The following is a 23682-nucleotide window of genomic DNA, read 5'->3' as shown; positions in this document are numbered from 1 at the left end:
TTATTTATTACCCAATAGCCTCTTATCGAAATTAGTATACCCGTAGTATAGTTATAAACCATTTACCGTTAATATATCACAGCGACAGGAGTCACTATTTATTTGCAAACATACTCGTGAACGAACTCTCAAATAACAGTTCACAGGTAAGGGTAAAAGTCCTTGTCCACTCTCTTAAATAAACGATGACAACGTCGTTATCCAAGAGAAAGGATATATTAATCTCAATTTTTTTTTTTTTATTATTTAATACAAAACACTTGTTTTAAAAATACAAATATAAATAATTTTATGTTTTTTATAGGCTGAGAAACAACTGCAAGATATTTAACTGTAAAAAAATAAATTACTGAATGGTTAATGCTCAATGCAAGAATTATTGCCGTTTTATATTGACAAGTTGTATATTATTCATTATTTTATTCTAAAACTACCGGCAATTCTCACTAATATTTATAAATTTTTTTTACAGCTTTTATTTTTATAAATAAACGTTCCCACGTTCAGATTAATTTAAAAATAAAAAAAAAAGATGAAAATTGTTTTATCTACGCTGAAAAAAAAAATTAACTTGATTTAAGAGAAAAATTCTTGGACGAAGAAAATAATTTTGAAGAGGGTAATTGTCTTGAATCAAGACGAAAAATTCTTAAATCAAATAAAATTTTCTTAAGGAATTACTTGAAGTAAAAAAAAATGAAAATTGGATTTTTGGCATAGGTTTGTACAAAAAAATTAAAAATTTTGCGGATTTTTTTTTTTTTAAATAGTTTTAATTTTTTTTTCTTTGTATTGAACAAAGTCTCCAACTATCTATCATTATTATGATAACTATGGCATTGCAGTAGACAGTCACAAGCTCGGAGAAAAAAAATAAAACGCCCCCATACTCCTGGTCAGGGATACGTGAGTTCAAGGAGAAGACCCTTGGGCATGGGCGTGGTGCTCTTAATAGTTGACAGCTTACTACTTGACCATGCATTTTTTAAGTTACTAAATGCTGCTGAAAAATTTACTGAATTCGAGTGATACCATTAAATAAAATACGACTGTCTTGCGCAATCGAAAAATGAAAAAAAAAAAAAAAATAGGAACAAGAAAAATAAAATAAAAATAGCAACGTAAGTACTTGCGGAACTTGCAGACAGATCCTTTAAGACTGTCGGTATGGAGAAAGGCGGCCACCCACTACATTACGCAAGTCTCTGCTCCAGTTATCAGTGTGCAATTCTTTTTTAATTCCACATGATATAAATATGTTTACAATTACTGCTATTCAATTTTTAAATTAATTAATATTATCAATGGTAATTATTGCAAGTGGTATTAACTTTATACTTAAAGTATTAAAAGAATATAATACTATGATAATATAGGATTAAAGATTAATTATCAGGGATGAGTGGACTTGAGTAATTAATAAAGACATTAACTACTAGAATGTCTTGTGAAGGCCGCGTTTAAATAAAAGTAAACTGCAATTCAATCCTTTATAAATCAGTATAAAAATGAAGTATTATATCAGCTTAACTCTTAACTGTTGTGTTAATATAAAAAGCTATTTAACGCATATTAACTAATACATTACTTTAATTTATTCATTTAGAAAGTAATAAAATACTCGCGAAAAACGACTCAATTAATGATTAATTTTAATCAATTTCAAAATATTACGGGTTTATTTTTTTAGCAAATAATATTTTTATAATTTTAATTAAATACTGAGGGACCACTAAAGCCTTCGGGGACTACGTATAGTTGTATCGAGAGTTTTGAGAGGTGGATAAGACAGTAGGGATAAGAAACGCGTGGATGTAGTAAAAGACCACTCGATACTTAGTCTACCGATCGCGTCCTCACTGATAACTTGCTGTATTTCTTCTTTCCTCAATTTCTCAGTCTGACAGTGTTTATACATTCACTACTCTGCGGTTAAAATTAAAAAAAAAAAAATAATAAACAAATTACTCAACAAATAATCTATAAAAAATAATAAATTTTTAATGTCCATAAAAAAAATGTTACTTTTAAAAATGCAAATGTGAATTTTTTAACGATCGTGACCTTTCAATACCGGCTTAATAATATTTTTTTTTTATTACACTTTAAGTGACTTACAATAAGTATATTTTTTAAAAATTCAAACATCAAAGACTTATCGTAACATAAAAAATCTAAATAAAATCGTAAATATTTAAAATGAAATGTTTTAAAATTAATTAATGAAGGAAGTGAAGGCTACTTAGTATTAACAGCTGTTTCTTATTCTGTTACTTGGTCAAGTAACACGCCCAATGTACCAACTCGCGCTTCGTCAACTTTCAATGAAAGAAAGTTACGAAAGTCCGAAAGACTTAAACTTATATTCGTGATCAATAAACAAGTTATATATTTATATTACTATATTAATTACCATATAATTTTAATATAAAATAATAAATAAATATTTTGCCACTATACTACCATAATAATTACAAGTATGACCACTCGATCGCCAGCGAACCAATTATCATCATTTTCATAGGAAATTTTATTTGAGCGAAAGTGCATGAAATTTTTAAATATATTTTATATTAAATATATTTTAATTACAAATTTTTTGACATTAAATACAACAGAGTAACTAATGGGGTGGAAACGTCGGCTCAATTGCATGATGATTCTTCGAGAGACGATTAATTGGTCACAGAGTGTCAATGGGGATTGATTTTAATCAATTGTGTGCAGTTTAGTGAAATTGAACCAGTGATCAAACGACTACATACAAATATATATCCTTACTTTTGTAAATATATATTGTATTGTTTACTACCACCACCACTGCCCCCATCATCATCATTCTTATAATTATTGTTTGTTTAAATCAAGCGTTAAAGTATTTACCAAGGAAGACTATAGGAGAAATTAGGAAGTAGAAAGTCCGAATTCTGTGGATTAATTTGATAAAAGGTATGCAATTAAACGTACAAATTATTCAAATAACACTTGATAATAATAATTAGCTAGTAACCAGTAAAATATTTAAATACACTATTATTTAAACACAGCGTTTACACACGTCAGCTGTGAACCACGAGGGAAAGTCTTTTGATTCTTCCTTGTATTGGTTCGTACATCTTTTGCGCTCCCGCCAGGACATATTCCTACCTATTATTATTTTATTTTTACTCTTTTATTATTAATTATTAATGCAACTTAAAGGAAGCTTCTACAAGATAAATAATTATTTTATGCATGAAACCGCTTCTTTTACGTATTTTGTTTACATTAACGCTTATTTGTATACTTTTCAACAGGTGTCTAACGGTATTGACCAAATACTAGGCCGCTGCTTATTATTCTTTTATATTTTATAAAAATAATAACTAATCACAATTAAATTTATTTCTTCTTAAATTCCCGAACAATTTTAAATAGCTTTAAACTTTCTGATTTCTTCTCAAATCTCATTGCCTACTTATAAACTCTAATTAAACTATTAAAATAATATTGATAAAAAATTAATTTCAACAGCTTGCATTAACAAGAATCCGCGTGACCTAAAACAAAAATCCCAGCTAATTATCAATTAAAATAATCAACAAAAATTAAATAATTACTTCTATATATTAATTACTTAGCGATTTAATTGCTATAATTAACTGACGCGTTTGTCAGCTAAAAGCGTTTTTGCATCAGAAAAATCATGAGTAATTAGTCATTTTTTAAAAACTTTTTTATTATTAATAATAAACTAAACGTCGACAAATTTTGATCGAATGCCTGTACTCGCCTTGTAAATTATTATTTCCCGTCGATATCATATACATATATATATATATATATATAGATGTAATACGTAGTGGACCGGCTTCACGCAACTTTCACAAATGGCGACCTCATCGTCTTGCTCTCTCAGATCAAAAATTTGCCGGTGACTTGTTTCTCTTTCTTATTTTCTTACCACCTATTTTTTATAAAACCCAATAATGTAAATGTCTATATCTATATACATAAAAGTATATATTTATGTATCGACAATTTATCGCGCTCAATAATTTACATAACAAACTGTATTGGGTTGAGTTAAAAATGAAAGAGATCAAGGAGTATCCGCCTACAAATATTTTTCCATTTACTTAACTCTTATTTATTCTTATTCTGCATTACTTTTTTACTTTGTTTCTGCCGATACTCGGTCTTCGTATTATATGTATATAATACCAGTCTTAAGTCTTAACTCAAGATAAAAGTCAGCAAGACTATACAGAAAAAAAAATTTTTTTGAACCAAGAAAATTATAAGAATTATAAGTTATTTTGGAGCAAGAAGAAATTTCTTAGCTTAAAAAAATTTTAACTTCTTCCAAGAAATTTTAATTTTTTCCAAGAAATTTCAACTTCTTCCAAGAAAAGGAAGACCGAAGTTATTTTGGAGCAAAAAGAAATTTTTTTAGTTTAAAAAAATTTAACTTCGTTCAAAAAATTTTAACTTCTTCCAAGAAATTTTCATTCTTCCTTAAAATTTTCTTGATTTAAGAAAATTTACGCTTGACTCAAGACTTTTTTTCTTTCTGTGTAGTGTTTATTAAATTACCTAAAACTCGAGCGAAGTATCATCCTACAGAATCTTCAGTCATTTATCTGCATAGATAATTAAAGTCCTTATAAAATAATTAAAAATATTTTTTAACGGTTTTAATAATGAATAAGATTGTTGTAAAGGATGTTACTGCAAGCCCCGCATAAACCTGTAACATATATAAATATAAATTATATGTACGAGAGTATAAAGTCGAGGACATGCTACACGTGTTTAATACATTAAAACGATACCTCAGCCATCTTGAAATACCAGCAAGGATATTTACCGAGTCCTGGTGTGTACTTCTCTTCTATACAATATATATACATCCTCTGTGTATTCTACATCGTTATAGTTCGTTGTAACCTGCACGAACGACTCGTGTATCATCCGTTTTTTATGTTTATTTTTTAACAACATATATTTTATTCTTAGCTGCATGTCCTGATGCTCTGATGTATGCCTGGAATATTTTTTATTCTCATTCATCCACATACTTTTTATCCGAGTGAAAGTATGTACGTTCTCAGGCTTAAAAATCACTCAGCAATAATAAAATAATAAAATTATTTATTCTAATTTAATAACAATATTATTTTATAGTACAATAGTTTAATTGAATGCAAATTATTGAATCAAGAAAATTAAATAGGTTTTATTACTGATTATTGTTTGAGAAAAAAATTTTAGTTAATTATTAATAACATTTACTGAGGAAGAAATCGACGGCTGTAATTTATTGTTACTCCGGACTTAATTTAATGGTTTAAATAATTGCAATAATAATAATAATGATAGTAAATATGCAAACAAGAGTAATTCAAGTTTTCTAGTGTAGCGCATGGTGATACTCTTAAGTTAACTGCAGAAACGAAACAGGCATCAAGATGATGCACGTTTCACGGTTGAACGAATCATTAAATTACGATAGAATAAAATTGACCACGCGCGACGAGATATCACTTTCTCTGACTTACTGTCTATAAAGATTTACTTGTATGTATTTTATATTGAATTAACTTACTCAGTATCTAAGTACATGTGTAAGATATTCATTTTTAAATAACATTGATAAATATACTCGTGCTTACACCGTACAGGATACATATCATTTTTAAAATGTAAAAATAAAATAAAATACATTCAAGAGCCATGGTCAACGTTGTACCACGGGTATAACTTTGTTGTAAAGTTAGATTTAGGCCGGGATAGAAATACATGATTATAATATTTTTTATTTAATCTGTTAGATCTTGATACACAATCAGGGAAAGCAACTAAACCGCGCATAGAAATATTTATGTTATATACTATTTACGTAAGGTGAAAATTCTTTCATGCAACTCCCGCATTTTATTTAAATTAATTATTATTATTAATAATTAATTTAATATTATGAGAAATATTTATTATTAATAGTGTTAACTATTAATAATAATAGTTTTGTTATTAAATAAATGTTAGCAATTTAGTTAATTAAATATATTTATATTTATGTAAATATATATATTTTTAGGTCACGAGTTGCCCGTAGCCATGAACCTCGCGCTGCATAGACTTCTGCTGCAGGGTATGTATCCATTTTTATAATAATAAAAATTAAAAAAAAATTTCTTCTTCATTTAAAAGGTCAATAAATTTTTAATTAAAATTTTTTTTTTAATTTATTTATTAAAATTATAACACTTCTTTATATATTTTCTTGGAATTTATACGCGTTAGACACTTATTTAATACATTGTACGATATATATGCAACGCGGTCGAAAAGCGTAGGAAGGATCACAAGCATCATCACTGTAATCATAATCACAATGATAATAATCGTCACTATATACTATACAAAGACTACATATACATATTATTATAATTATGAGCAAATTCTCTTAAAAGACTCAGGATGTGTGGAGGATTCTTCCGGTAATTAATCCGCGAATTAGGCTCTTATCTTCCTAACTCAATGCATCTTATAATAAATTAAAATTACTCATATAAATAAAATTTATTATTCATACTCTAATCGTCAAACCGGTAAATTATTCATTTAACTATGAAAATATTTTTGTACATATCAAGTTATTCGTCAACGTCAACAGTGAGTCATCATATAAGAATCACGTAGGTGAATTCTTATCGTTTATTATTAAATTCAAACATATATGTCCATAAAAAAAATATTACAATACGTAATAATTCGAGAATTAATAAAGTAATGAACATGTAATGAAAATTAAAGTGTAAATAATACCTAAGAATCTTCGTGTGCCCTCTTTCTTTCCTAGACTCGAGCACCTTCTCTCAAAAGTTGCGTAATCGTGTAACTATTGCTGTATAATAGCAATAGCATCACCGACAGCGCCAGGACAAGCGAGACCTTTACTTTCCATGGTATAATGTACTTGCTTTTTTGCTGGAGTAATAAAAAATAAATAAAAAATGCGCCGCTTTTAATTTTATTAGTTTACGGCTGGATTAGAGGAGTTGAGAAGAAAAGTTTCATTTTTATTATATATTCAAAATAATTAATACACAATAAAGATATTTATTTATTTATTTATGTATCTGAAGGCATACAATTGTTAAATTTCCACAAAGTAAATATTTCTAAAATAATAAAGAATTTCCGTTTCCGGTGAGAAGCCTCACGAAGAATAGCAATGACTTGGTTTTCGCGCGAACGCAGTACGAGGTTTACAGGTCGGAAGTTGATGCCAGATGCATTAGGCAAATCCAATTGTATTTAATGATAATAATAAAAAGAAGAAATAATAAAATACAACCCTGAGGTCTGAGGACGGCTACCTTGGTGGTGATAAGGAAGATTAATGCTTTTTATGCGTAACACGGTTATAAACTCATATGCATATGTATCGCTCGAATAATTTCTCAACGATTGGATGCACTCGTAGATTACATTAACAATTTACAAGAAGTATTTATTAATTGCTTGCATAATTTAATCGCTACTGTTACTTCAATTTATAGGAAATATTTTATAATAATAATAATAATAATAATAATAATAATAATAATAATAATAATAATAATTCTGTGAAAAAAAAATAAAAAAAATTTTTTTTCTTTAATTCAAGTAAATTTAGCTTAATTTAAGATTAATTAAACTCTCAAAAATTTCGTTATTGATTTAAAAGTTTTTAATTTGGACCAAGAAATTTTTTTATCAAAATATCGTAAGAAAAATCTAAAATTTCCACTCTTGACCTCGAATTGACTTGTTCGATATTTGATCGAAGTTGATTAAAACTTCCGTCTTCAGTATACGTATCAAATTCCGAGTTTCTGAATTACGTAGATGACTCCGTATTTCATAAAAGATCTCTACTTAAGAGTATTAGATTTAGATAGTAGAGCGTTACCTACACCACATATATAACACCAGTACTGAGGGAAATGAGGTGAAAGGTGTACAGTATAGTGTGCAAACTCTTCTTCTTTTTCTTACTCTTGGATTACGTGATTCTACAATACTACGAATGCTCTTTGGCGTCTAATAAACTCGGTGACGCTTCCTCGATGTTGATGGTTGCCATACTTTTTATTTAGCTGCTGTGCTGAAGATATTTATGCGCATATTTATAAGTTATAACTCTATGTACGTCTACGTATATTCATTTTGGCATCCTCGAGAATATTTACGGTCTTTGTATTTAATAACCCAAGAAAGCACTTACTACTGTAATATAAAACAGAAGAATTTAATACCTTGGCACTATATGCTAGTGCTTGTATAATTTAATGATCGGTAAAAATAAGAACCATTAAATGCATCGTATCGCGAAACGTTCAAGGACGAGTGTATATTTTATAATCACCAGTACGTTATGTTATGTTAGATTTTATAGATCTTCAGAGGATTTATCGATTAATAACCGGCCAGATCCCCGATCCTCGATGCTCAGCCTTTTCGTTTGTATTTGCTTATATTACTATACTTGCTAATTCGTTTATATATTAAGATTAAGGCAGACGATCTGCCATCCACCATCCGCGGATCTATGGATTATTATTATACGGTAAATGTCACGGGATTCACACAGCCATTGCGGGAAAACGTTATATCATTTGGTTTGATGCTGATGCTTCCTCGCTGTCACGTCTTCCTCCACCATTAATGTCTTTTCTTATTATATCTAAATATATTGACCTCTATATGTACAATATAAATATGGATATATTATTATATACATATTTAAAGTACAAATCCATCTTCATCTTAATTATTTTTAATTTCTTGGTATAAAATTTTTATAAATTAGATTTTACTCTGTAATTATTACCAAAGTATACGAGATACGACTAAATTGACGAGAATATTTTTTGTAGAGAATTATTTATTTTATTTATCTCGTAAAGAATTTTATCGAGGTGTTAAAACGCTTGTGTATCGAACCAGGACAAAAAATAATTTATAATACGTAGACTTTTTATTACAATTAAAAAATGTTTCTAATAAAAAATTTAAATTCTGTGTAAAATATAAAAAATACGATAAATTTGACAGACCTAATTTGTAGAAAATTAAATTTCCTACAAAAAAAAATTTTTTTTAATTTTTCCGTAGCTTCAATAATTATCCTAAAATTTTGAATTGAATTTCAAAACTAATCAATATAAAAATCAAAAAAATAAAAATGAAGGCTAACAATGATCTTCTGTAATCAATCAGAATTTATATAATTAAAAAAAAAAAAAATAATTATATTTATAATAATAATTTAAATGATTGTTGCTGCTGTTATTGCATATGTATGTTTAAAGCTGAGAAGAGATAGGTCGTGAAGAAATTTAATGCCGAGGTCACACACGATCCATTGACGGTGGATCTATTAAACTAATTTCGTAACTAAAAAATTTAGCGACTTATTTATATTACCTGTTACCTGTTTTATATTTCACTCTACCTACACTTGCAAGCAAATAAAGTGAATACATATAATATAATACAGCAAACAGCAAACTATCGTCACTTCCGAGCACTGACATTTCGGGCAAGGATGTTGGTGAGACGTTATTACGTAAGGCCACGTGAAAGTTGGATATCAAATGACAGGCAATCGTTGATTCGATAACTATAAACATCGACAATCATTTCTCAGAACCCGATATACGGATAATGATATTGCAAATAAAATATAAACAAACATTTTGACAACTAAAACCAAAAATAGATTCAAAGTTTCATATTTTAAAATAAGAGACACAATTTTCATAAATTCTGAAAAATCTTTCAAGTTACGTGAAAAAAATTAAAAAAATTTCTTTTTTTTAGTTTCTCGCTATAAAAAATTTAATTTTCAATAAATCTTATTTTAAACAATCCGTGGGTGGTTGAAGAAACATCCGTAAATAAAAAAAAAAAAATTTATTAAAATTTCAACGATCGAAGAAACGATGGACACGGTACGCCAAGTAAAGGAATAAAACAAAATAATTACAAAGAATTATTTATGAAATTTCGGCCTTATACTTGCATATATACACAGAGAATGGAATTCCCGGATAGACCAGAGTCTCTTTGCTTACAATTTCTTTCCTCCTTTCTCTTTCACATCATTTTTTTGTTCAGGCATTCAATAGCTCTCAATAGTTAATTTACTTACTTACATTAAATCAGATGCTCTGTACTAATACTAATACTATGCACATATAATGATAATAATTAAAAAAAAAATAACAATCCATTTTTAAAATATAAATACACTGAAAAAAAATTAACTTGAATCAAGAGAAAAATTTTTAAATCGAAAAAATAATTTTGAAGAGTTTCATTGCTTGGATCAAAACAGAAAATTCTTTGATCGAGTAAAATTTACTTTAAACATGAAAAATTTTGCAGTTTAAGAATTTTTCTACTCAAATCAAGAACATAAAATTCTTCAAAATTATTAAAATATTTTTTTCTGTGTATAAATAGTGTGTACACGTTGGATATAATTAAAATACCCCGTATCTGATTGTCAATTATTGTATCATCATGATTCATGATAAATAGAGAAACGCCGAACTGAAACTGAACTCATTACGCTTCTGATTACACAATTAGATTGATGCGCTGATCACGAATGAAGAGATCGTGTATAGAGTGAAAGGTTTTTCCGCGGTAGTGCGTAGAATATAATCTAACATAACAAGAGCCCAGGGTTTCTGCTAATATTATATCGTATACCGTACATCGTACATCGTACATACGAAGTCGTAACTCAGAGAGCAGAGATCCAGCATTGCTGTAATATAAAATATCACTATTGCTATCTGTAACTAAACTCTGCACGGATATATCTATTCTTATTCTACAGCATAATACTGTACCTCAATTCAATGCACTTTTTACTTGGATAGATCTATGGATATGTACATGTAAAGTACAGACAGAGTAGGCGGTAGTCTATTGTAGTATTATAACTTATAACCGTGCTGGATTACAATGATTGCGATTTGCAGGTGTCGGATTAGATCGAGGTCATGCCTACTGATCCGGCTCTGCTCTCTAACTATAACTATAACTATGAATATCGACTCATTGATACCTTTATATATTTATATATAAGTTGTTTATATAATCCATTAAATTCTGTTTTATTTATAAGTTATCGGAGGTATTATTGCACCTGTTGATATTATATCTCTTCTTTTTTATTTACAGTTATCTTGTTGATCCTACAGTTACAACATGACTTCCTATTGTGCAGCGCGGGGGAACCTGGCGTAAGATTTTTTTTTTACTAAAGTTAGCCGATGTTTTTAATTTTTTTTTTTTTTTATTTATTCAATTATAACAAAAAAATATTTTTTAAAAATTGCATGTGTAATTTTTAAAATTTTCTACATGTGAAATTTTTTCTTTTAATTTTTTTTTAAATAATATTTCAATAAAATTAATTATTAAAATTTTTAATTTTTATTTTTTTTTTAATTTTATTTTATTTGAATTTTAATATTTGATGCACCGACAAATCTCATTTTTATTATTCAATCAGCTGTTAAATTAATTATAATTAAATCAAAAGACTTTTTTTTTATTCCGTTCATTAATTAAATTAAAATTAAAAAATATTGCATTTATAATTATAAATTCCTAAAGAATTTTTTTGTAAATAATTTTTTCATTTAGAAAAATCTCAAATTGTTCAATAATAAATAAATAAGATAATTTAAAAAATTTATGTTAATTAATCAATTAACAATTTATTAAATAAGATTTATTAACAGTTAATAAAGATTTATTTGGATTCTTGAATGAAAGGTGAGTGTCGAAATTTTTATTTAGACACTTTAAAACCTGATTGAATATAAAAAAAATTCATTAGATTAGAAAGATTAATAGTTTTTTTTTTTTTTTTTATTACAAAATTATAACAAAAAAAATGAACAATAAATCACATACAGTTCTAAAAATAATTAACTATTAATAAATATTTATTAAAATTAAAAAATTATTGCTTTTGCTTGATAAATTGATAAATTAATAATTTTTTTAAAAATAAATGAATTTATTAATAGTTAATAAATTCTTTCATCAGTGTAAAGTGAGAAATTAAATGAATAACTTGTTATTTACGCTATTAATAAATAAAATTGATAGTTTCAAATACCATTACAGTTATTTTTAGAATTTTTTAACAGATAAATTATGACAAAAAATTCCACTTGTAGAAATTATGAATGCAAATTTTTTTTGCTTAATAAAATAAAAAAATAGTGTTTGCAGGCTCATAATTTGAGTCATAAATGTTGGATTAGTGTAAAAATTTGCTGGTTTGAATGAAAAAAATTAAATTAATCAAACCATTGTAATTTTGCGTGGACAAATTTTATCATTAAATTTGAATAATTTATAAAAAATTTTTATTAAGCAATGTGGGGAATTTTTGTTGTACTTTCGATTTATTTTAAATAAATTTATAAAAAAAATTAAATGTACAGAAAAAAATAATAAAAAAAAATTAAATTTTGTCGGTAAAAAAAATAAAATGAAATTTTTTTCAGTACTTAGATTTCGATAATTTGCCGGAGACGAATTTTTCATGCCAGGGAAAAGTTATCGGTGGTTATTACGCAGACGTGGAGGCGGGATGTCAAATGTTCCATGTCTGTACCATTGGTCAAAAAGGTAATTCAGTATCTTATTATTTATTATTATTAGCCAGAAGATATATAAGAGTTCACAATAATAAATAATAAATAATAAATAACAACAAGAACAGACTGGTATTGTGTGTTCATGAATCATGATCTCTATTAACGATAACCACCGTCCAGTACATTCACGTCGGCATCGACAGACCAAACGAGCTTAAATTTATTCATAATATAATCCATTTATTTAATAATAACGAGCCTTGCATAATAATACTGATATTATTATATAAATTACCAGGACCACAGGCTCGTGCCGCTGACGTTTTTAATAATTATTTTTAACGGTCTTTTTCTTGGCTCAACTCTTAACGGGACACCGGTCTAGATACTTTAATACCTGAGAAAGTTGACTCGGTTATTTGCAATCCGATACAATAAATTTTATTATTATTATTATTATTATTATTATTATTATTATTATTATTATTATCTTACATACTAACTTTTAAACAGTACAATGTACATTACACTTAATTATTGGCAATTTGCGGACAAAGCAGTCTTGTAATTGTCAGATCTGTCTTCTTTCGATAATTGTTGTGTGTAATGTAGGCAATTAATTATTTTATAATTAATTAACAATAAAAAATAAGAATGATTAACATGAATCTCTCGTTTATCGTGAGACGTGGTTACAGACGAGATAATGGACATAAAGTTCCTCTGCCTGAACGGTACGGTCTTCGATCAGGAAACGAGGGTCTGCGAGCGAGTGGACGAGGTCGACTGCAGCAAGAGTGAACGCTTCTACAACCTCAATCTCGAACTTTACGGCAACAATGCCGTGACACTCAGGTAAATGTCAAATCTCAGCTGAGTCATTTATTATCGATTCTATTTTCTCATCTTGCTAATATGTTTCAAAGTTATATTTATTCATTAGCCTTTCTATTTAAAATTATCCTATCTATTACATTATACACTAAATTCTTAATATTTTTCATTTTTGCATTAAAATTATTACTATTATCATTATTGTAACTGGTGTTACGCGCCAGTACATTCACCTCGATATGACGTGGGTACTTTCGCAAGGACCAAAGACACTAATATAATGTAATGTAATATAAAATAATTTAATATAAGAATACCTTTCATTCGGCATACCTCTAATATAAGTATTACGGTTTTCTTAAACCTGCAATTAAATAGATCAATTTTAAATGTCATAGCAATAGTTATCATTTTTATTTTTATAAATATACATTACTTTATTTTATTAAAATTTTAATTACAAAATATCTAAAAAAATTTTTTAATTGCATTTTAAAAATAAATTTATTTTTTATTTTTAATTAAAAAAATAATAAATTTTTTTTTTACATAAAAAAAAAATTTTTTTTTTATTTTTACTTAAAAAAAATAATTAAAAAAAAAAAATACATTTTTTTAGCTTACACGAGGGAGAAGACGAGAATGAAGAAACACCAGTTGTGATAGAAGACCACCAAGGTAGCGTAACAACCTCAGCGCAATCGAGTACAAGTACAACAAGCACGACCACTCAGCGAGCATTAATCTCATCGACAACCGCCGCGAGTGGGTCTTATCAGCACCCGAGTGGTTATCCGCAGCACTACCAGCCGCAGCCGCCATTCCCGTCCCTTCAAACTAGTCAATCAAAGTCTCTCTATGACGACAAGAACGGCGGTTATCATCGACAGTACATCTATCACGTTGGTAATGAGCCCAATGTCAATGTCAACAATAACAACAACAACAACCAGCAGAATAACAATAATAACAATAATAATAATAACAACAACCATCATCAACAGAATAATCATAATAATAATAACAATGATAATCGCGCAACATCTTATCAGATATTCAGCAACCAAGGCGGGAGTTCGACTACTGGAGCTCCTCAGGTCCACCAGATCCACTACAGTTCAACGTCAAACTCCCAAGTAAGCATCAACGGGAATGATGCGTCTTCAATTTTCCACCCCACGTCTTCCACGATTCAGACTCTGCTGAACGTAAACGGAAACGCGAACAATCCCAGCCTGATAAATCCGATTTTCCACAACAGCGGAATCTCCAGCAGCACCGAGCACTACAACAACGCTCGCGAGACAGTAGACTACCAGACAGACACGAACAACAACGATCAGGATGATGACGAAGACGATGGTGATGCTTCGAGAGATGAAAATCAAGACAGGAGATACCTGGAGCCGATCCAAGCTTCGAACCAGGGAAAAGTCTCAAAGCTGACAACTTCCAGCGGAATTTCTTCCCACGAGGGCACCAAGTCAAAAATTACCCAATCCCAGTTGTTGCAACACCAGCAACACAGCAGAATACCAACTGGTTTTTTGACTATCGCGCAGATGAACAGCGGTGGAGCTCCGCGGCCATTCTTCCCACCGCCTAAGCCGACTGGCAAAACAACGCACCAGTCTCAGACATCACATGTGACACAGCACATCCACATTCCTCCAGTGCCCCCGATTCCGCAGCTGAAGCCTCACCAGGTGACAATCAACCTTCCCCCGCCCCTTCCCCAGAGGATTGTTTCGCAAAACCCTTCGCCGCTGCTGCCTTCCCAGTCTAGAGTTATCGTCACTGCCAAGGCTAGTGTCAGCGACGAATCCGGTAGGCCACTTAACAGCACTCAGTTGGTCACTTTGCCCTTGCCCACTATTCCTGCCAGCTACGACGATTACAAGGAAGGCGACGAGTCCTTTGATCCTTTTTACAGGGATGTCCCGAAAATTCGCAACACCAGACGATCCTACGCCTGGGAAGCTATGGAAAACTTCAGGCGGTTTAAAAGGTCAACTGATGATGTAAAAGTCGGAACGCCGATGAGTTATGACGAAGAATATGCTGATGTAAGTGAAAATAACGATACCAAACCGGTGGAGGCTGATAATAAAGATTATTTAAATGATGATGATGATGATGATTATAATTTTGAAGGTAGTTATGAGGTTGAAGGAGAAAAAGAAGAAGTTGATGGACGTGAAGAGTTTCCGGTAGCTGAGAAACAGGTTGATCTGCTGGTAAAGGTCGAGAAAAAAAATATTTCGGAGGTTGACGGCGATGAGTTTAATATCGACAAGAATCTTACTACTCTTAGTAATCTCAATCTTAATATGAATAATGAAAGTGATGATAGTAAGGTTGAAGAGAAGGCGGAGGAGGAGGAGGGGGAAGAGGAAGACTACATCAGCTCGGAAGAGTACTCTCAAGTCCCGGCGACCGAGTACGACCTGCTGATAGATGAGCAGGATGATGAGCTGTCAAATATTACGGAATTAATAGTCACTGAAATGATAAATAATTCTACAGAGATAACTATTACAACAGATTATCCAACAACTGTTCAGCCTTACGATAGTAGTGAGGTGAAGAATAATGAGGATAGTGAAAAAAAGACTGATGGAGATGAAGATGGAGTTTTGAAATTCACTGATGAAATTCCTCTGTCGGGTAATGCTGATTATGACAAAGAAGATGAGGATAAAGTTGAACAAGTTATTGAGTCTGTACCGGTATCGTCAATGCCAATGGATTATGTAGACGATAATTACGAACCGCAGCATTACCAGGATCAAAAGATTTCGCTTTCTGCTAATGTTACTACTGAAGATGATGATGATGATGATGATGACGGGAGAGTAAAAGCTGAAGATGAAAATAATTCAACCGCTACGGATGATAATTTTAAGGCTGAAGTCGAATCTAGCACTGGAATTTTTATTTCTTTTACTACTCCCGACACGACTAGTGTTTCTACTATGTCTAGTACTACTTCTACAACACCTGGTACTACTTCTCCCAGTTCAACTACAACTACAACTCCAACTACAACTACTACAACTAGTACTACAACTTCAAAGCCGCCTAAAACATTATTCAAACCAATTACAACAAGAAAAAATTACAATTACATACCGCCGACAACAACACCAGCTCCAGTAGTAATAAAAACTCGTTTACCTTTATTGAATCCTAAACCAGCAAAGCCACCAAAGTCTTACAATGAAATAGCGCCGAAGCCTGTAATTAGAAAAGTTCCTTTAGTCGCGAAACGGTTTACAACTATGCGGAATATTGAAGTTGAATCAACCACTAATTCTATCGACTTTAACAACAATCCACCTGAAGATATAGAAGCAAATCTAACTTCTTATTCTTCTTCAACTTCTACAACTACTGAAACTCCGACAACTGTAGCAAGTACAGCGACTGAATCTAGTGAAAAGTCTACCGAGATGTTTGCAGATGCAGCGATCACATCGTCTTCGGAAGAAACGAAACTAGAAGAAATTCCTACGACTACTATGGCCCCTGAAGTAGGGAAGAAATATTTTACCGTTCGCAAGCCAATTGATGTGTTTAATTGTCTAAATGTTGAGTTGTATCGCTTCTACGCGGACAAAAGAGACTGCAGATTGTTCCATTATTGTTCGCCGGGCTTCACGTCAAGGCAGGTCCTTGATTTTCGGTTCGTTTGCGAAGAAGGAACTGTTTTTGATGAAATATCTCAGAGTTGCGTTTATCAGATGGAAGATTCAAAGTGTCGGAAGAAAGTTTGGTGATATAAAAAACTGGATTTGGACATTTAGAATTTAATTATACGTTTTTTGATCAAGCTCTCTAATTCCATTCGATGGAACACGTTGATTTTGATAATTAGTGAATCCTCGTAGATTAAGTGTATATTAATTATTCTAGATGAAATTTTATTAGGTATAATATTATTAATAGTTTATTAATTAATTAAATTCTATTTTATAATTTTTTTATTAATTTTAAGTAGTTGAATACTGCCATAACTTGAATGTGTATGAGTGCAAGTTTAATGGATAAATATGTAATGTATGATTAATTATTACTTTTTGAGTGAGAGGATTCACACTTATTAAAATTAATACCGTTTGTTGAATGGATTTATAAACAATTTAATTTTTTAATTAAATTTTTTAATTCGACGAAGACAAGGAAGAAATGAAATTATAATAAAATATTTTTCTGTACAATTTGACACTATTTTTAAGTAGATTAATTAGGAAAAAAAGTTGGTAATTTAACAATGACAATTAGTATTATAAATTGTAATGATAATTGCAAATATCACCAGCTTTTTATAAGTATTAGGTGATTTGCTCAAAATATTCAAGTTCTTGGCACATACGAATGCATAATATATATTTATATTTATATGGCAAATTTTGTTTGCATTGAGCTTTAGTTAATTTTTGTTGCTCAATAGTCAATTTGATTAAGAAGAAATTAGCAACGAAATTTAACTTTATTTTTGACATTGTTTTTTGTATGATTTATTTTATATAGACACGAAAAAAGACTCGGTAGAATAATTTTGAATGTACATTAAAATGTTTTTAATTGATTTATTTGTTCTTAAATTAGTGTATATTTTTTTATCTATCAATTAAGATTTAAATTCAAAATGGTGTATATTTTTCATAAACTATTAAATAGTATTATATATAAATATATATATTAATAGTTAATTAGTTTGTATATTTAACGAACAAACATATTGTTCTCTTCTCTTGTCATTTAGTTTGTATGTTTAAATAAATAAATTTCAAAATAGTTTTTTTTTTTTTATTTTATCTTCTTTTTGATTGATCATTATTTGAATTTAAAAAAAATTATCAATTCTAAAACTGATAGATTAAAAAAAAAACTTAATGTTTTATTTATATGTTAGTAGAATTTTTATGTTATGTTAAAAAAAATAATTAATTTAAATAATACAAATAGTAAAATAATATTAAAAAAAAAAAAAAATAGACATCTAATAATTTTTATAAATTTTTTAGCTAAAAAAAATTTATTTAAAAAATTTTATTTTTAGAAGTTCTAAAAAATTTTAAATGCAATTTTTTTTAAATAATTTTTTAAATCTTGTTTATTACTTAAAAAACAAAATTGCTTAGTTTTTGTTAATTTAATTTAATTAATTTATTTTATAATAATAATATATAATATATATTAATAAAATTATATTAAATATATATGTTTAAAAATATTGTGTAAAATATTGTAATATCAATTACCGGCAACTCAGAAAATGACAATATCTTTTTGCGCTTGGATGCGAGTTAAAAAAATCAAGCACATTTTGACATAACCTCCATTTATAAATACAGAATATTCAAGATCAGTTTTCATTTAAAGGCAAGACAATTCTTGATTATTCCATATTTAAGTAGTGAATTCAACAGTTAAGCGGGAGAGAAGCCGTCCAGCGTGTTCGGTCGTAGTTCGTTGTGCTTGAACATTTGTACTAGTACGGTTACCCTGTGTCAGAGATTCTCTAAAAAATTACTATCAGATCTTCCATTTTCTTTAAACGCATTAAATATTAAATAAGTGGGAAAATTAATTAACTTGATTGATAAATTAACGAATAGAGTCAATTAATGTCGAGTGATTAGTTCAGTGGGTTATTTTAAATAATAGATTACAGTAGATTCAACTGGTGTGACGCCACGCGGCCACTATACGCGCCATTGTTAATAAGAATTACATCAGTCACGCGGCTTTAGTCAATTCTTTTACTTATACAGTATTACATTAATTAATATTTGCATTTATTGATAAATTCACTTTATTAGTATTTTAAAAATAGCATATGTTCAATGCGGTTAGACAACTTATAAATCCACTTAGAAAATCAGTTTATTTTTCCAAACTAAAATTATTAAATCGCCCAAATAATTTAAACCAAGTGATAAACTATTTTTCTACAATGACAAGTGAAATTACAATTGGTACTCACGACGGGTGTTTTCACTGTGATGAAGCATTGGCTTGTTTTATGCTCAAGCAATTACCTGAGTATAAAAATGCAACAGTAGTTCGGTAATTATTTATTTCTTCACAGAAAATTTCATAAATTTGATATGAAAAAAACTATTGATGTTTTTAAAGATGCCTGCTAGTTTTAGAATTATTAAAAATTTTATAAAAATTAATTTAGCAGATATTTAAATGACATTCAACTTAGCAAAAGAATTTGTTCCGAAAAATTATTTTAAAAAAATTGCATTTTTAATTTATTGAAATTTTTAAATGTCCATTTTTTTAATGCGGTAATTTATTTATTAGAAAAATTATTAAAATGATTAAATATCATGAGAATTAACTTAGCACATATTTAATCATTTTAAAAATTTTATAACAAATAAACTATGGCAAAAAAAATAATAAAAAAAAATTGACATCTAAAAATAAGAAAAAAATAAAAAATGCAATTTTTTAAAAATAATTATTTGAAACAAATCTTCTTGTTGAATAAAATTAAAAAATAGTCAAGTGACAGCTAATTTAATATCATAAAATTTTCACAATAAAAAATCAGTAATTAAATTTAATAAAATATTTTCTGACAGGTCAAGGGATCAAAAAATCTTGGAGCCTTGTGACATTGTAATAGATGTAGGAGGAAAGTACGATCCGTCAAAACATCGTTACGACCATCACATGCGAGACTTTAAAGAAACAGCAAGTTCAGTGCTAAAGCGAGATGATTGTCCATGGGATATCAAGTTGAGCAGTGCTGGCCTGGTCTATTGTCACTTCGGCCACAGAATTCTCAAGCAAATGCTACCAGAAGTGATTGAAGATGCTGACATCCACATCATTTTTAAGCGCGTCTACGATTCGTTGATCAAAGAAGTCGACGCTATTGACAACGGGGTTCCGATGTTTGACGAAGAACCCAAGTATCGAATCGTCACCAACTTGGGCGCAAGAGTTGCCAGGCTGAATCCTGAATGGAATAGTCAAGATTTAGATGCTGATTGTCAGTTTGCTAAAGCTGTAGAATTATGTGGAGAAGAGTTCAGGTATTTTGTTGAAAGTTCTGCTCGTATCTGGCTTCCAGCGCGCGAGTTTGTTCGTCAATCTCTTGAGAAAAGATTTAAGGTAATAAATTTTTTTATCTGTATTTTAAAGAATTTTAATTCGACTTTGAATTATTATTTTATTATTTAATTTAGGTTGATCCGAGTGGTGAAATTTTTGAGCTCCAAAAATCAGTGCCGTGGAAAGACCATTTCTTTGAATTAGAAAAATCGATGAATATCAGCCCTCCGATAAAATATGTGATATTCAAAGATAACAGTTGGAGAGTCCAATGTATTCCAGTTAGTCTTGGGAGCTTCATTACTCGGTAAATATTTAATATAAAATATGATTTATAAATAAATAATAGTGAACTATAAATAAATAAAATTTTGCTTTATTAAAAAATAAATTTTGGTAAATTGCACTGTAATTTCTTAAATATTGAAGTATTTAAAGATATAAGGTCATCCCGATGTTACACTCATCAAGAGCTTTCATTTGAGTACCCACATGCATTTTCATATATTTTTCATATATACATATATATAAATATATGAAAAAGTAATTGGGTTATATCTTTAAAAATTTCAATAGTTCACAAGGAACAATGTCATGTCTTAACTATTGAAAATTTTACAGGTTGGCTTTACCAGAAGCATGGGCAGGTTTACGTAACGAAGAATTGTCTCGAGTTTCTGGTATCGACGGGTGCGTTTTTGTCCACACTGTCCGCTTCATTGGAGGTAATAAGACACGCGAGGGTGCTCTTGCGATGGCTCAAAAATCATTAAAACTAAATCAAATATAAAATTCTCAATGATATTGTAACAGGGAAAACTGAACTTCCCATGGTCGTTATCGACCACCTTATTGACTCCAAGATAAATAAGGGTTTTCCCTTACCATTTGATTTTTGACAAGTAGCTCAGACTTGTTATCGGGCGTGCAAGTCGAAAGTCCCCACTGCTGTCCCCGAAAACAAAGCGGGGTTGACAATAGGAAGGTTCGAGAACTTGAAGTTGAGGATTATAAAAGAGCCGGCAAAAGAAATATCGAGGCTTTTTGAGCCAGGCCTTGGAACAAGTAACGCTTTTGAGCCAGTGACGCTTTGAGACAGTAAGGCTTTCGGCAAAACAGTGAGTCAGTGTAGTGCGGTGTAATAAATTCTGTCATCGAGATTTAGGACCACAAATTGGTATTTTATGGTATTCCGTCAGGTTGACGAGGAAGTGTTGATATTTTAAGGTATTCCATCGGAGTGACGAGGTTTAGAAAATTGGATATTTAGTTGTAAGAATATTTGGCAAGGGCCAGCGTAGGTGAGAGGTTCTCAAAATTAAGTTGGTTATAAATAAATTGTTAAGTATTGTAATTGGATTGAATAAATCAATTTAATTTGTTATAATTTTCTCAGTTTTATTTACAGCCTTTCTCGGACTTCTCACGACCGTCTTTCCCCTCTCATGCTTGCCCGGTTTCTGGGACACCGTGTCTAAAATCCCAGTGGCGCCCTTTCTAAAGAGGAAAGAGGTGGCTAACTGGACCTGGGCAAAACGCCCTGGTTACAATAGGAGTTTAAAATTTTAATTGTATATAATTAAACTAGGCAATTTATTCAAATTTTACACTTTTCTAATTCCGAAGTTAAATAATAAACTTTGATAAATATTTAACATAATTTATTTTTTTATATCAAAATCCAAATACATTTAATCGACAACAGTAAAAATGGAGCGTTAATTAATTTAAGGACTAAATTAATTAATAATAATGGCCGTGGTGGGATTCAGCAGCTGCTTTGGCAACTTCAGCGAAGTGAGCAGCTTTAGCGTGAGCTACCTCGGGGGTGTCAACGACGTTGCCGTCTGGTCCAAGAGGAGCTCCACCGTAGGCGTAAGCGTGTCCGTAAGAGTAAGATGGGGAGTAGGCGTAAGCAGGGTAAATTGGAGCAGCGTAACCGTGGCCGTGTCCAGTCTTAGCGGCGTCCTAAAAAAAAATAATGAATTTTTTAATTTATAAAAATTTTTCAGGAAAAATTGAAAAATTTTTTAGGAAATATTTTAAATACTAACGTGAGCATGGGCAGCGAGGTGAGCAGCCTTGGCATGAGCAACCTCGGGGGTGTCGATGACACGTCCATCGTGAGCCAGAGGTGCCGGAGGTCCGTGGTGAGCAATTGCTGGTGCGAAAACGTGGCTCACGTGTGGGTGAGAGTAAGCAAGTGCTGGAGCGTATGCGTATTCGTGGTGTCCAGAGTAGCCGTGGGTGTTACGGGCCGCTTCATGAGCTTGAGTTGCCAAATGAGCTGCTTTCGCGTGAGCTACTTCCGGGGTCTCAATAACGCGGCCATCGTGGGCCAGTGGAGCTGGTTGATGGTGGTAACCGTACAGGTAGCCTGGTGCTGCTGATGATACTGCGGCAAGGGCAGCCAAAAGAATCTGAAAAATAATTATTTGAAAATTGAATTTTTTTTTTTCCAGAAAAAATTTTTTTGCTTAAAAAATTTTGCGAGTATTTAAATGATTTTTTGATAATTAAAATTAATTGAAAAATTAAATTTTTAGGGTATTACTTCCCTGTAGAAAAAGATATTACATATGTAAAATTACTCGCATAATTCACGGAAGAATATATGCATCGCGTGCGTAATATTCTTTGAAAATAAAAGTGGAAAGTTTTTAAATTATATGGATTAATTCTAACAAGTAATATACTTTTTTTCTCATTCGTTTTCATTACTAAAGCCGAATCGTATGTGAAAAAATTACGATAAAAAAATACTTGCAATTTTGTGTAAAATAAGCTTTTTTTGCGTTAAAACTTTTAAGGACTACCGAGTAATGTAATTATTTATAATTACAATTCGTAGAATTAAAAAAAAAAGTGTAATAATAATAATTGTAAAATATAAAATTATTAAAGTGAAGTAAAGAGAAGTAAGAATTTACAATATAAGGTAAAATTATAAAAAAAAAAAAAAAAAAATACTCACGAAAGTCTTCATTTTAAATAAATTAATGTTAGATAAAAGTTTGTAAATTATTTAGTGAGGTCTGCGCTGCTGGGTTTTCCAGTATTCGCTGACGGGACTGTTGTGCTGTACCAAGAACCGAGTACCCTTTTT

The 23682-nt window shown here is 30.0% G+C and overlaps 3 protein-coding genes across 6 annotated transcripts; 2 read left to right on the top strand and 1 right to left on the bottom strand.

The window, feature by feature from the left end:
* The first annotated feature begins 21 nt into the window (after positions 1-21).
* On the top strand, positions 22-18267 carry LOC141526314 (uncharacterized). 4 transcript variants are annotated; one of them, XM_074241263.1, is made up of 8 exons: positions 22-399; positions 473-619; positions 2619-2949; positions 6080-6133; positions 11227-11288; positions 12570-12693; positions 13349-13517; positions 14116-18266. In XM_074241263.1, exons 4-8 carry the CDS (start codon positions 6100-6102, stop codon positions 17273-17275), a joined length of 3549 nt encoding a protein of 1182 aa, XP_074097364.1. In that variant the 5' UTR covers positions 22-399; positions 473-619; positions 2619-2949; positions 6080-6099; the 3' UTR covers positions 17276-18266. The 4 variants fall into 4 exon arrangements, with proteins under 4 accessions (XP_074097364.1, XP_074097363.1, XP_074097365.1 ...); XM_074241262.1 differs by having other exon boundaries at positions 473-720; XM_074241264.1 differs by lacking the exons at positions 22-399; positions 473-619 and having other exon boundaries at positions 2645-2785; positions 2869-2949; positions 14116-18267.
* A 559-nt stretch (positions 18268-18826) lies between these two features.
* On the top strand, positions 18827-21963 carry LOC141526318 (MYG1 exonuclease). The gene is made up of 4 exons (XM_074241273.1): positions 18827-19571; positions 20102-20636; positions 20711-20883; positions 21198-21963. The coding sequence occupies exons 1-4, from the start codon at positions 19342-19344 to the stop codon at positions 21364-21366; spliced, it is 1107 nt and encodes a 368-aa protein (XP_074097374.1). The 5' UTR covers positions 18827-19341; the 3' UTR covers positions 21367-21963.
* A 252-nt stretch (positions 21964-22215) lies between these two features.
* On the bottom strand, positions 22216-23682 carry LOC141526319 (uncharacterized). Its single transcript, XM_074241274.1, has 3 exons — positions 23551-23682; positions 22631-22996; positions 22216-22544 (listed from the first exon to the last, which is right to left on the bottom strand). The coding sequence occupies exons 1-3, from the start codon at positions 23560-23562 to the stop codon at positions 22320-22322; spliced, it is 603 nt and encodes a 200-aa protein (XP_074097375.1). The 5' UTR covers positions 23563-23682; the 3' UTR covers positions 22216-22319.

Source organism: Cotesia typhae, unplaced genomic scaffold (genome assembly GCF_013202065.1).
Source record: "Cotesia typhae breed Kobodo isofemale line unplaced genomic scaffold, CoteBio_Ctyphae contig_33, whole genome shotgun sequence".
Taxonomy (NCBI): Eukaryota; Metazoa; Arthropoda; class Insecta; order Hymenoptera; family Braconidae; genus Cotesia; species Cotesia typhae.
The sequence above is the reverse complement of the archived record's forward strand: the minus strand, read 5'-3'. Positions and strand labels throughout refer to the sequence as shown.

What these genes read in the sequence shown, in the direction of transcription:
- LOC141526314 (XM_074241264.1), top strand. Translation starts at nt 6,100, where the DNA reads ATGAACCTCGCGCTGCATAGACTTCTGCTGCAGG. An exon ending in GCATAGACTTCTGCTGCAGG is followed by an intron (nt 6,134 to 11,226) that starts GTATGTATCCAT and finishes TTTTATTTACAG; the next exon opens with TTATCTTGTTGATCCTACAG. An exon ending in GCAGCGCGGGGGAACCTGGC is followed by an intron (nt 11,289 to 12,569) that starts GTAAGATTTTTT and finishes AATTTTTTTCAG; the next exon opens with TACTTAGATTTCGATAATTT.
- LOC141526318 (XM_074241273.1), top strand. Translation starts at nt 19,342, where the DNA reads ATGTTCAATGCGGTTAGACAACTTATAAATCCACTTAGAAAATCAGTT. An exon ending in CTCTTGAGAAAAGATTTAAG is followed by an intron (nt 20,637 to 20,710) that starts GTAATAAATTTT and finishes TATTTAATTTAG; the next exon opens with GTTGATCCGAGTGGTGAAAT. An exon ending in CTTGGGAGCTTCATTACTCG is followed by an intron (nt 20,884 to 21,197) that starts GTAAATATTTAA and finishes AAAATTTTACAG; the next exon opens with GTTGGCTTTACCAGAAGCAT.
- LOC141526319 (XM_074241274.1), bottom strand. An exon ending in ACCTCGCTGCCCATGCTCAC is followed by an intron (nt 22,545 to 22,630) that starts GTTAGTATTTAA and finishes ATTTTTTTTTAG; the next exon opens with GACGCCGCTAAGACTGGACA.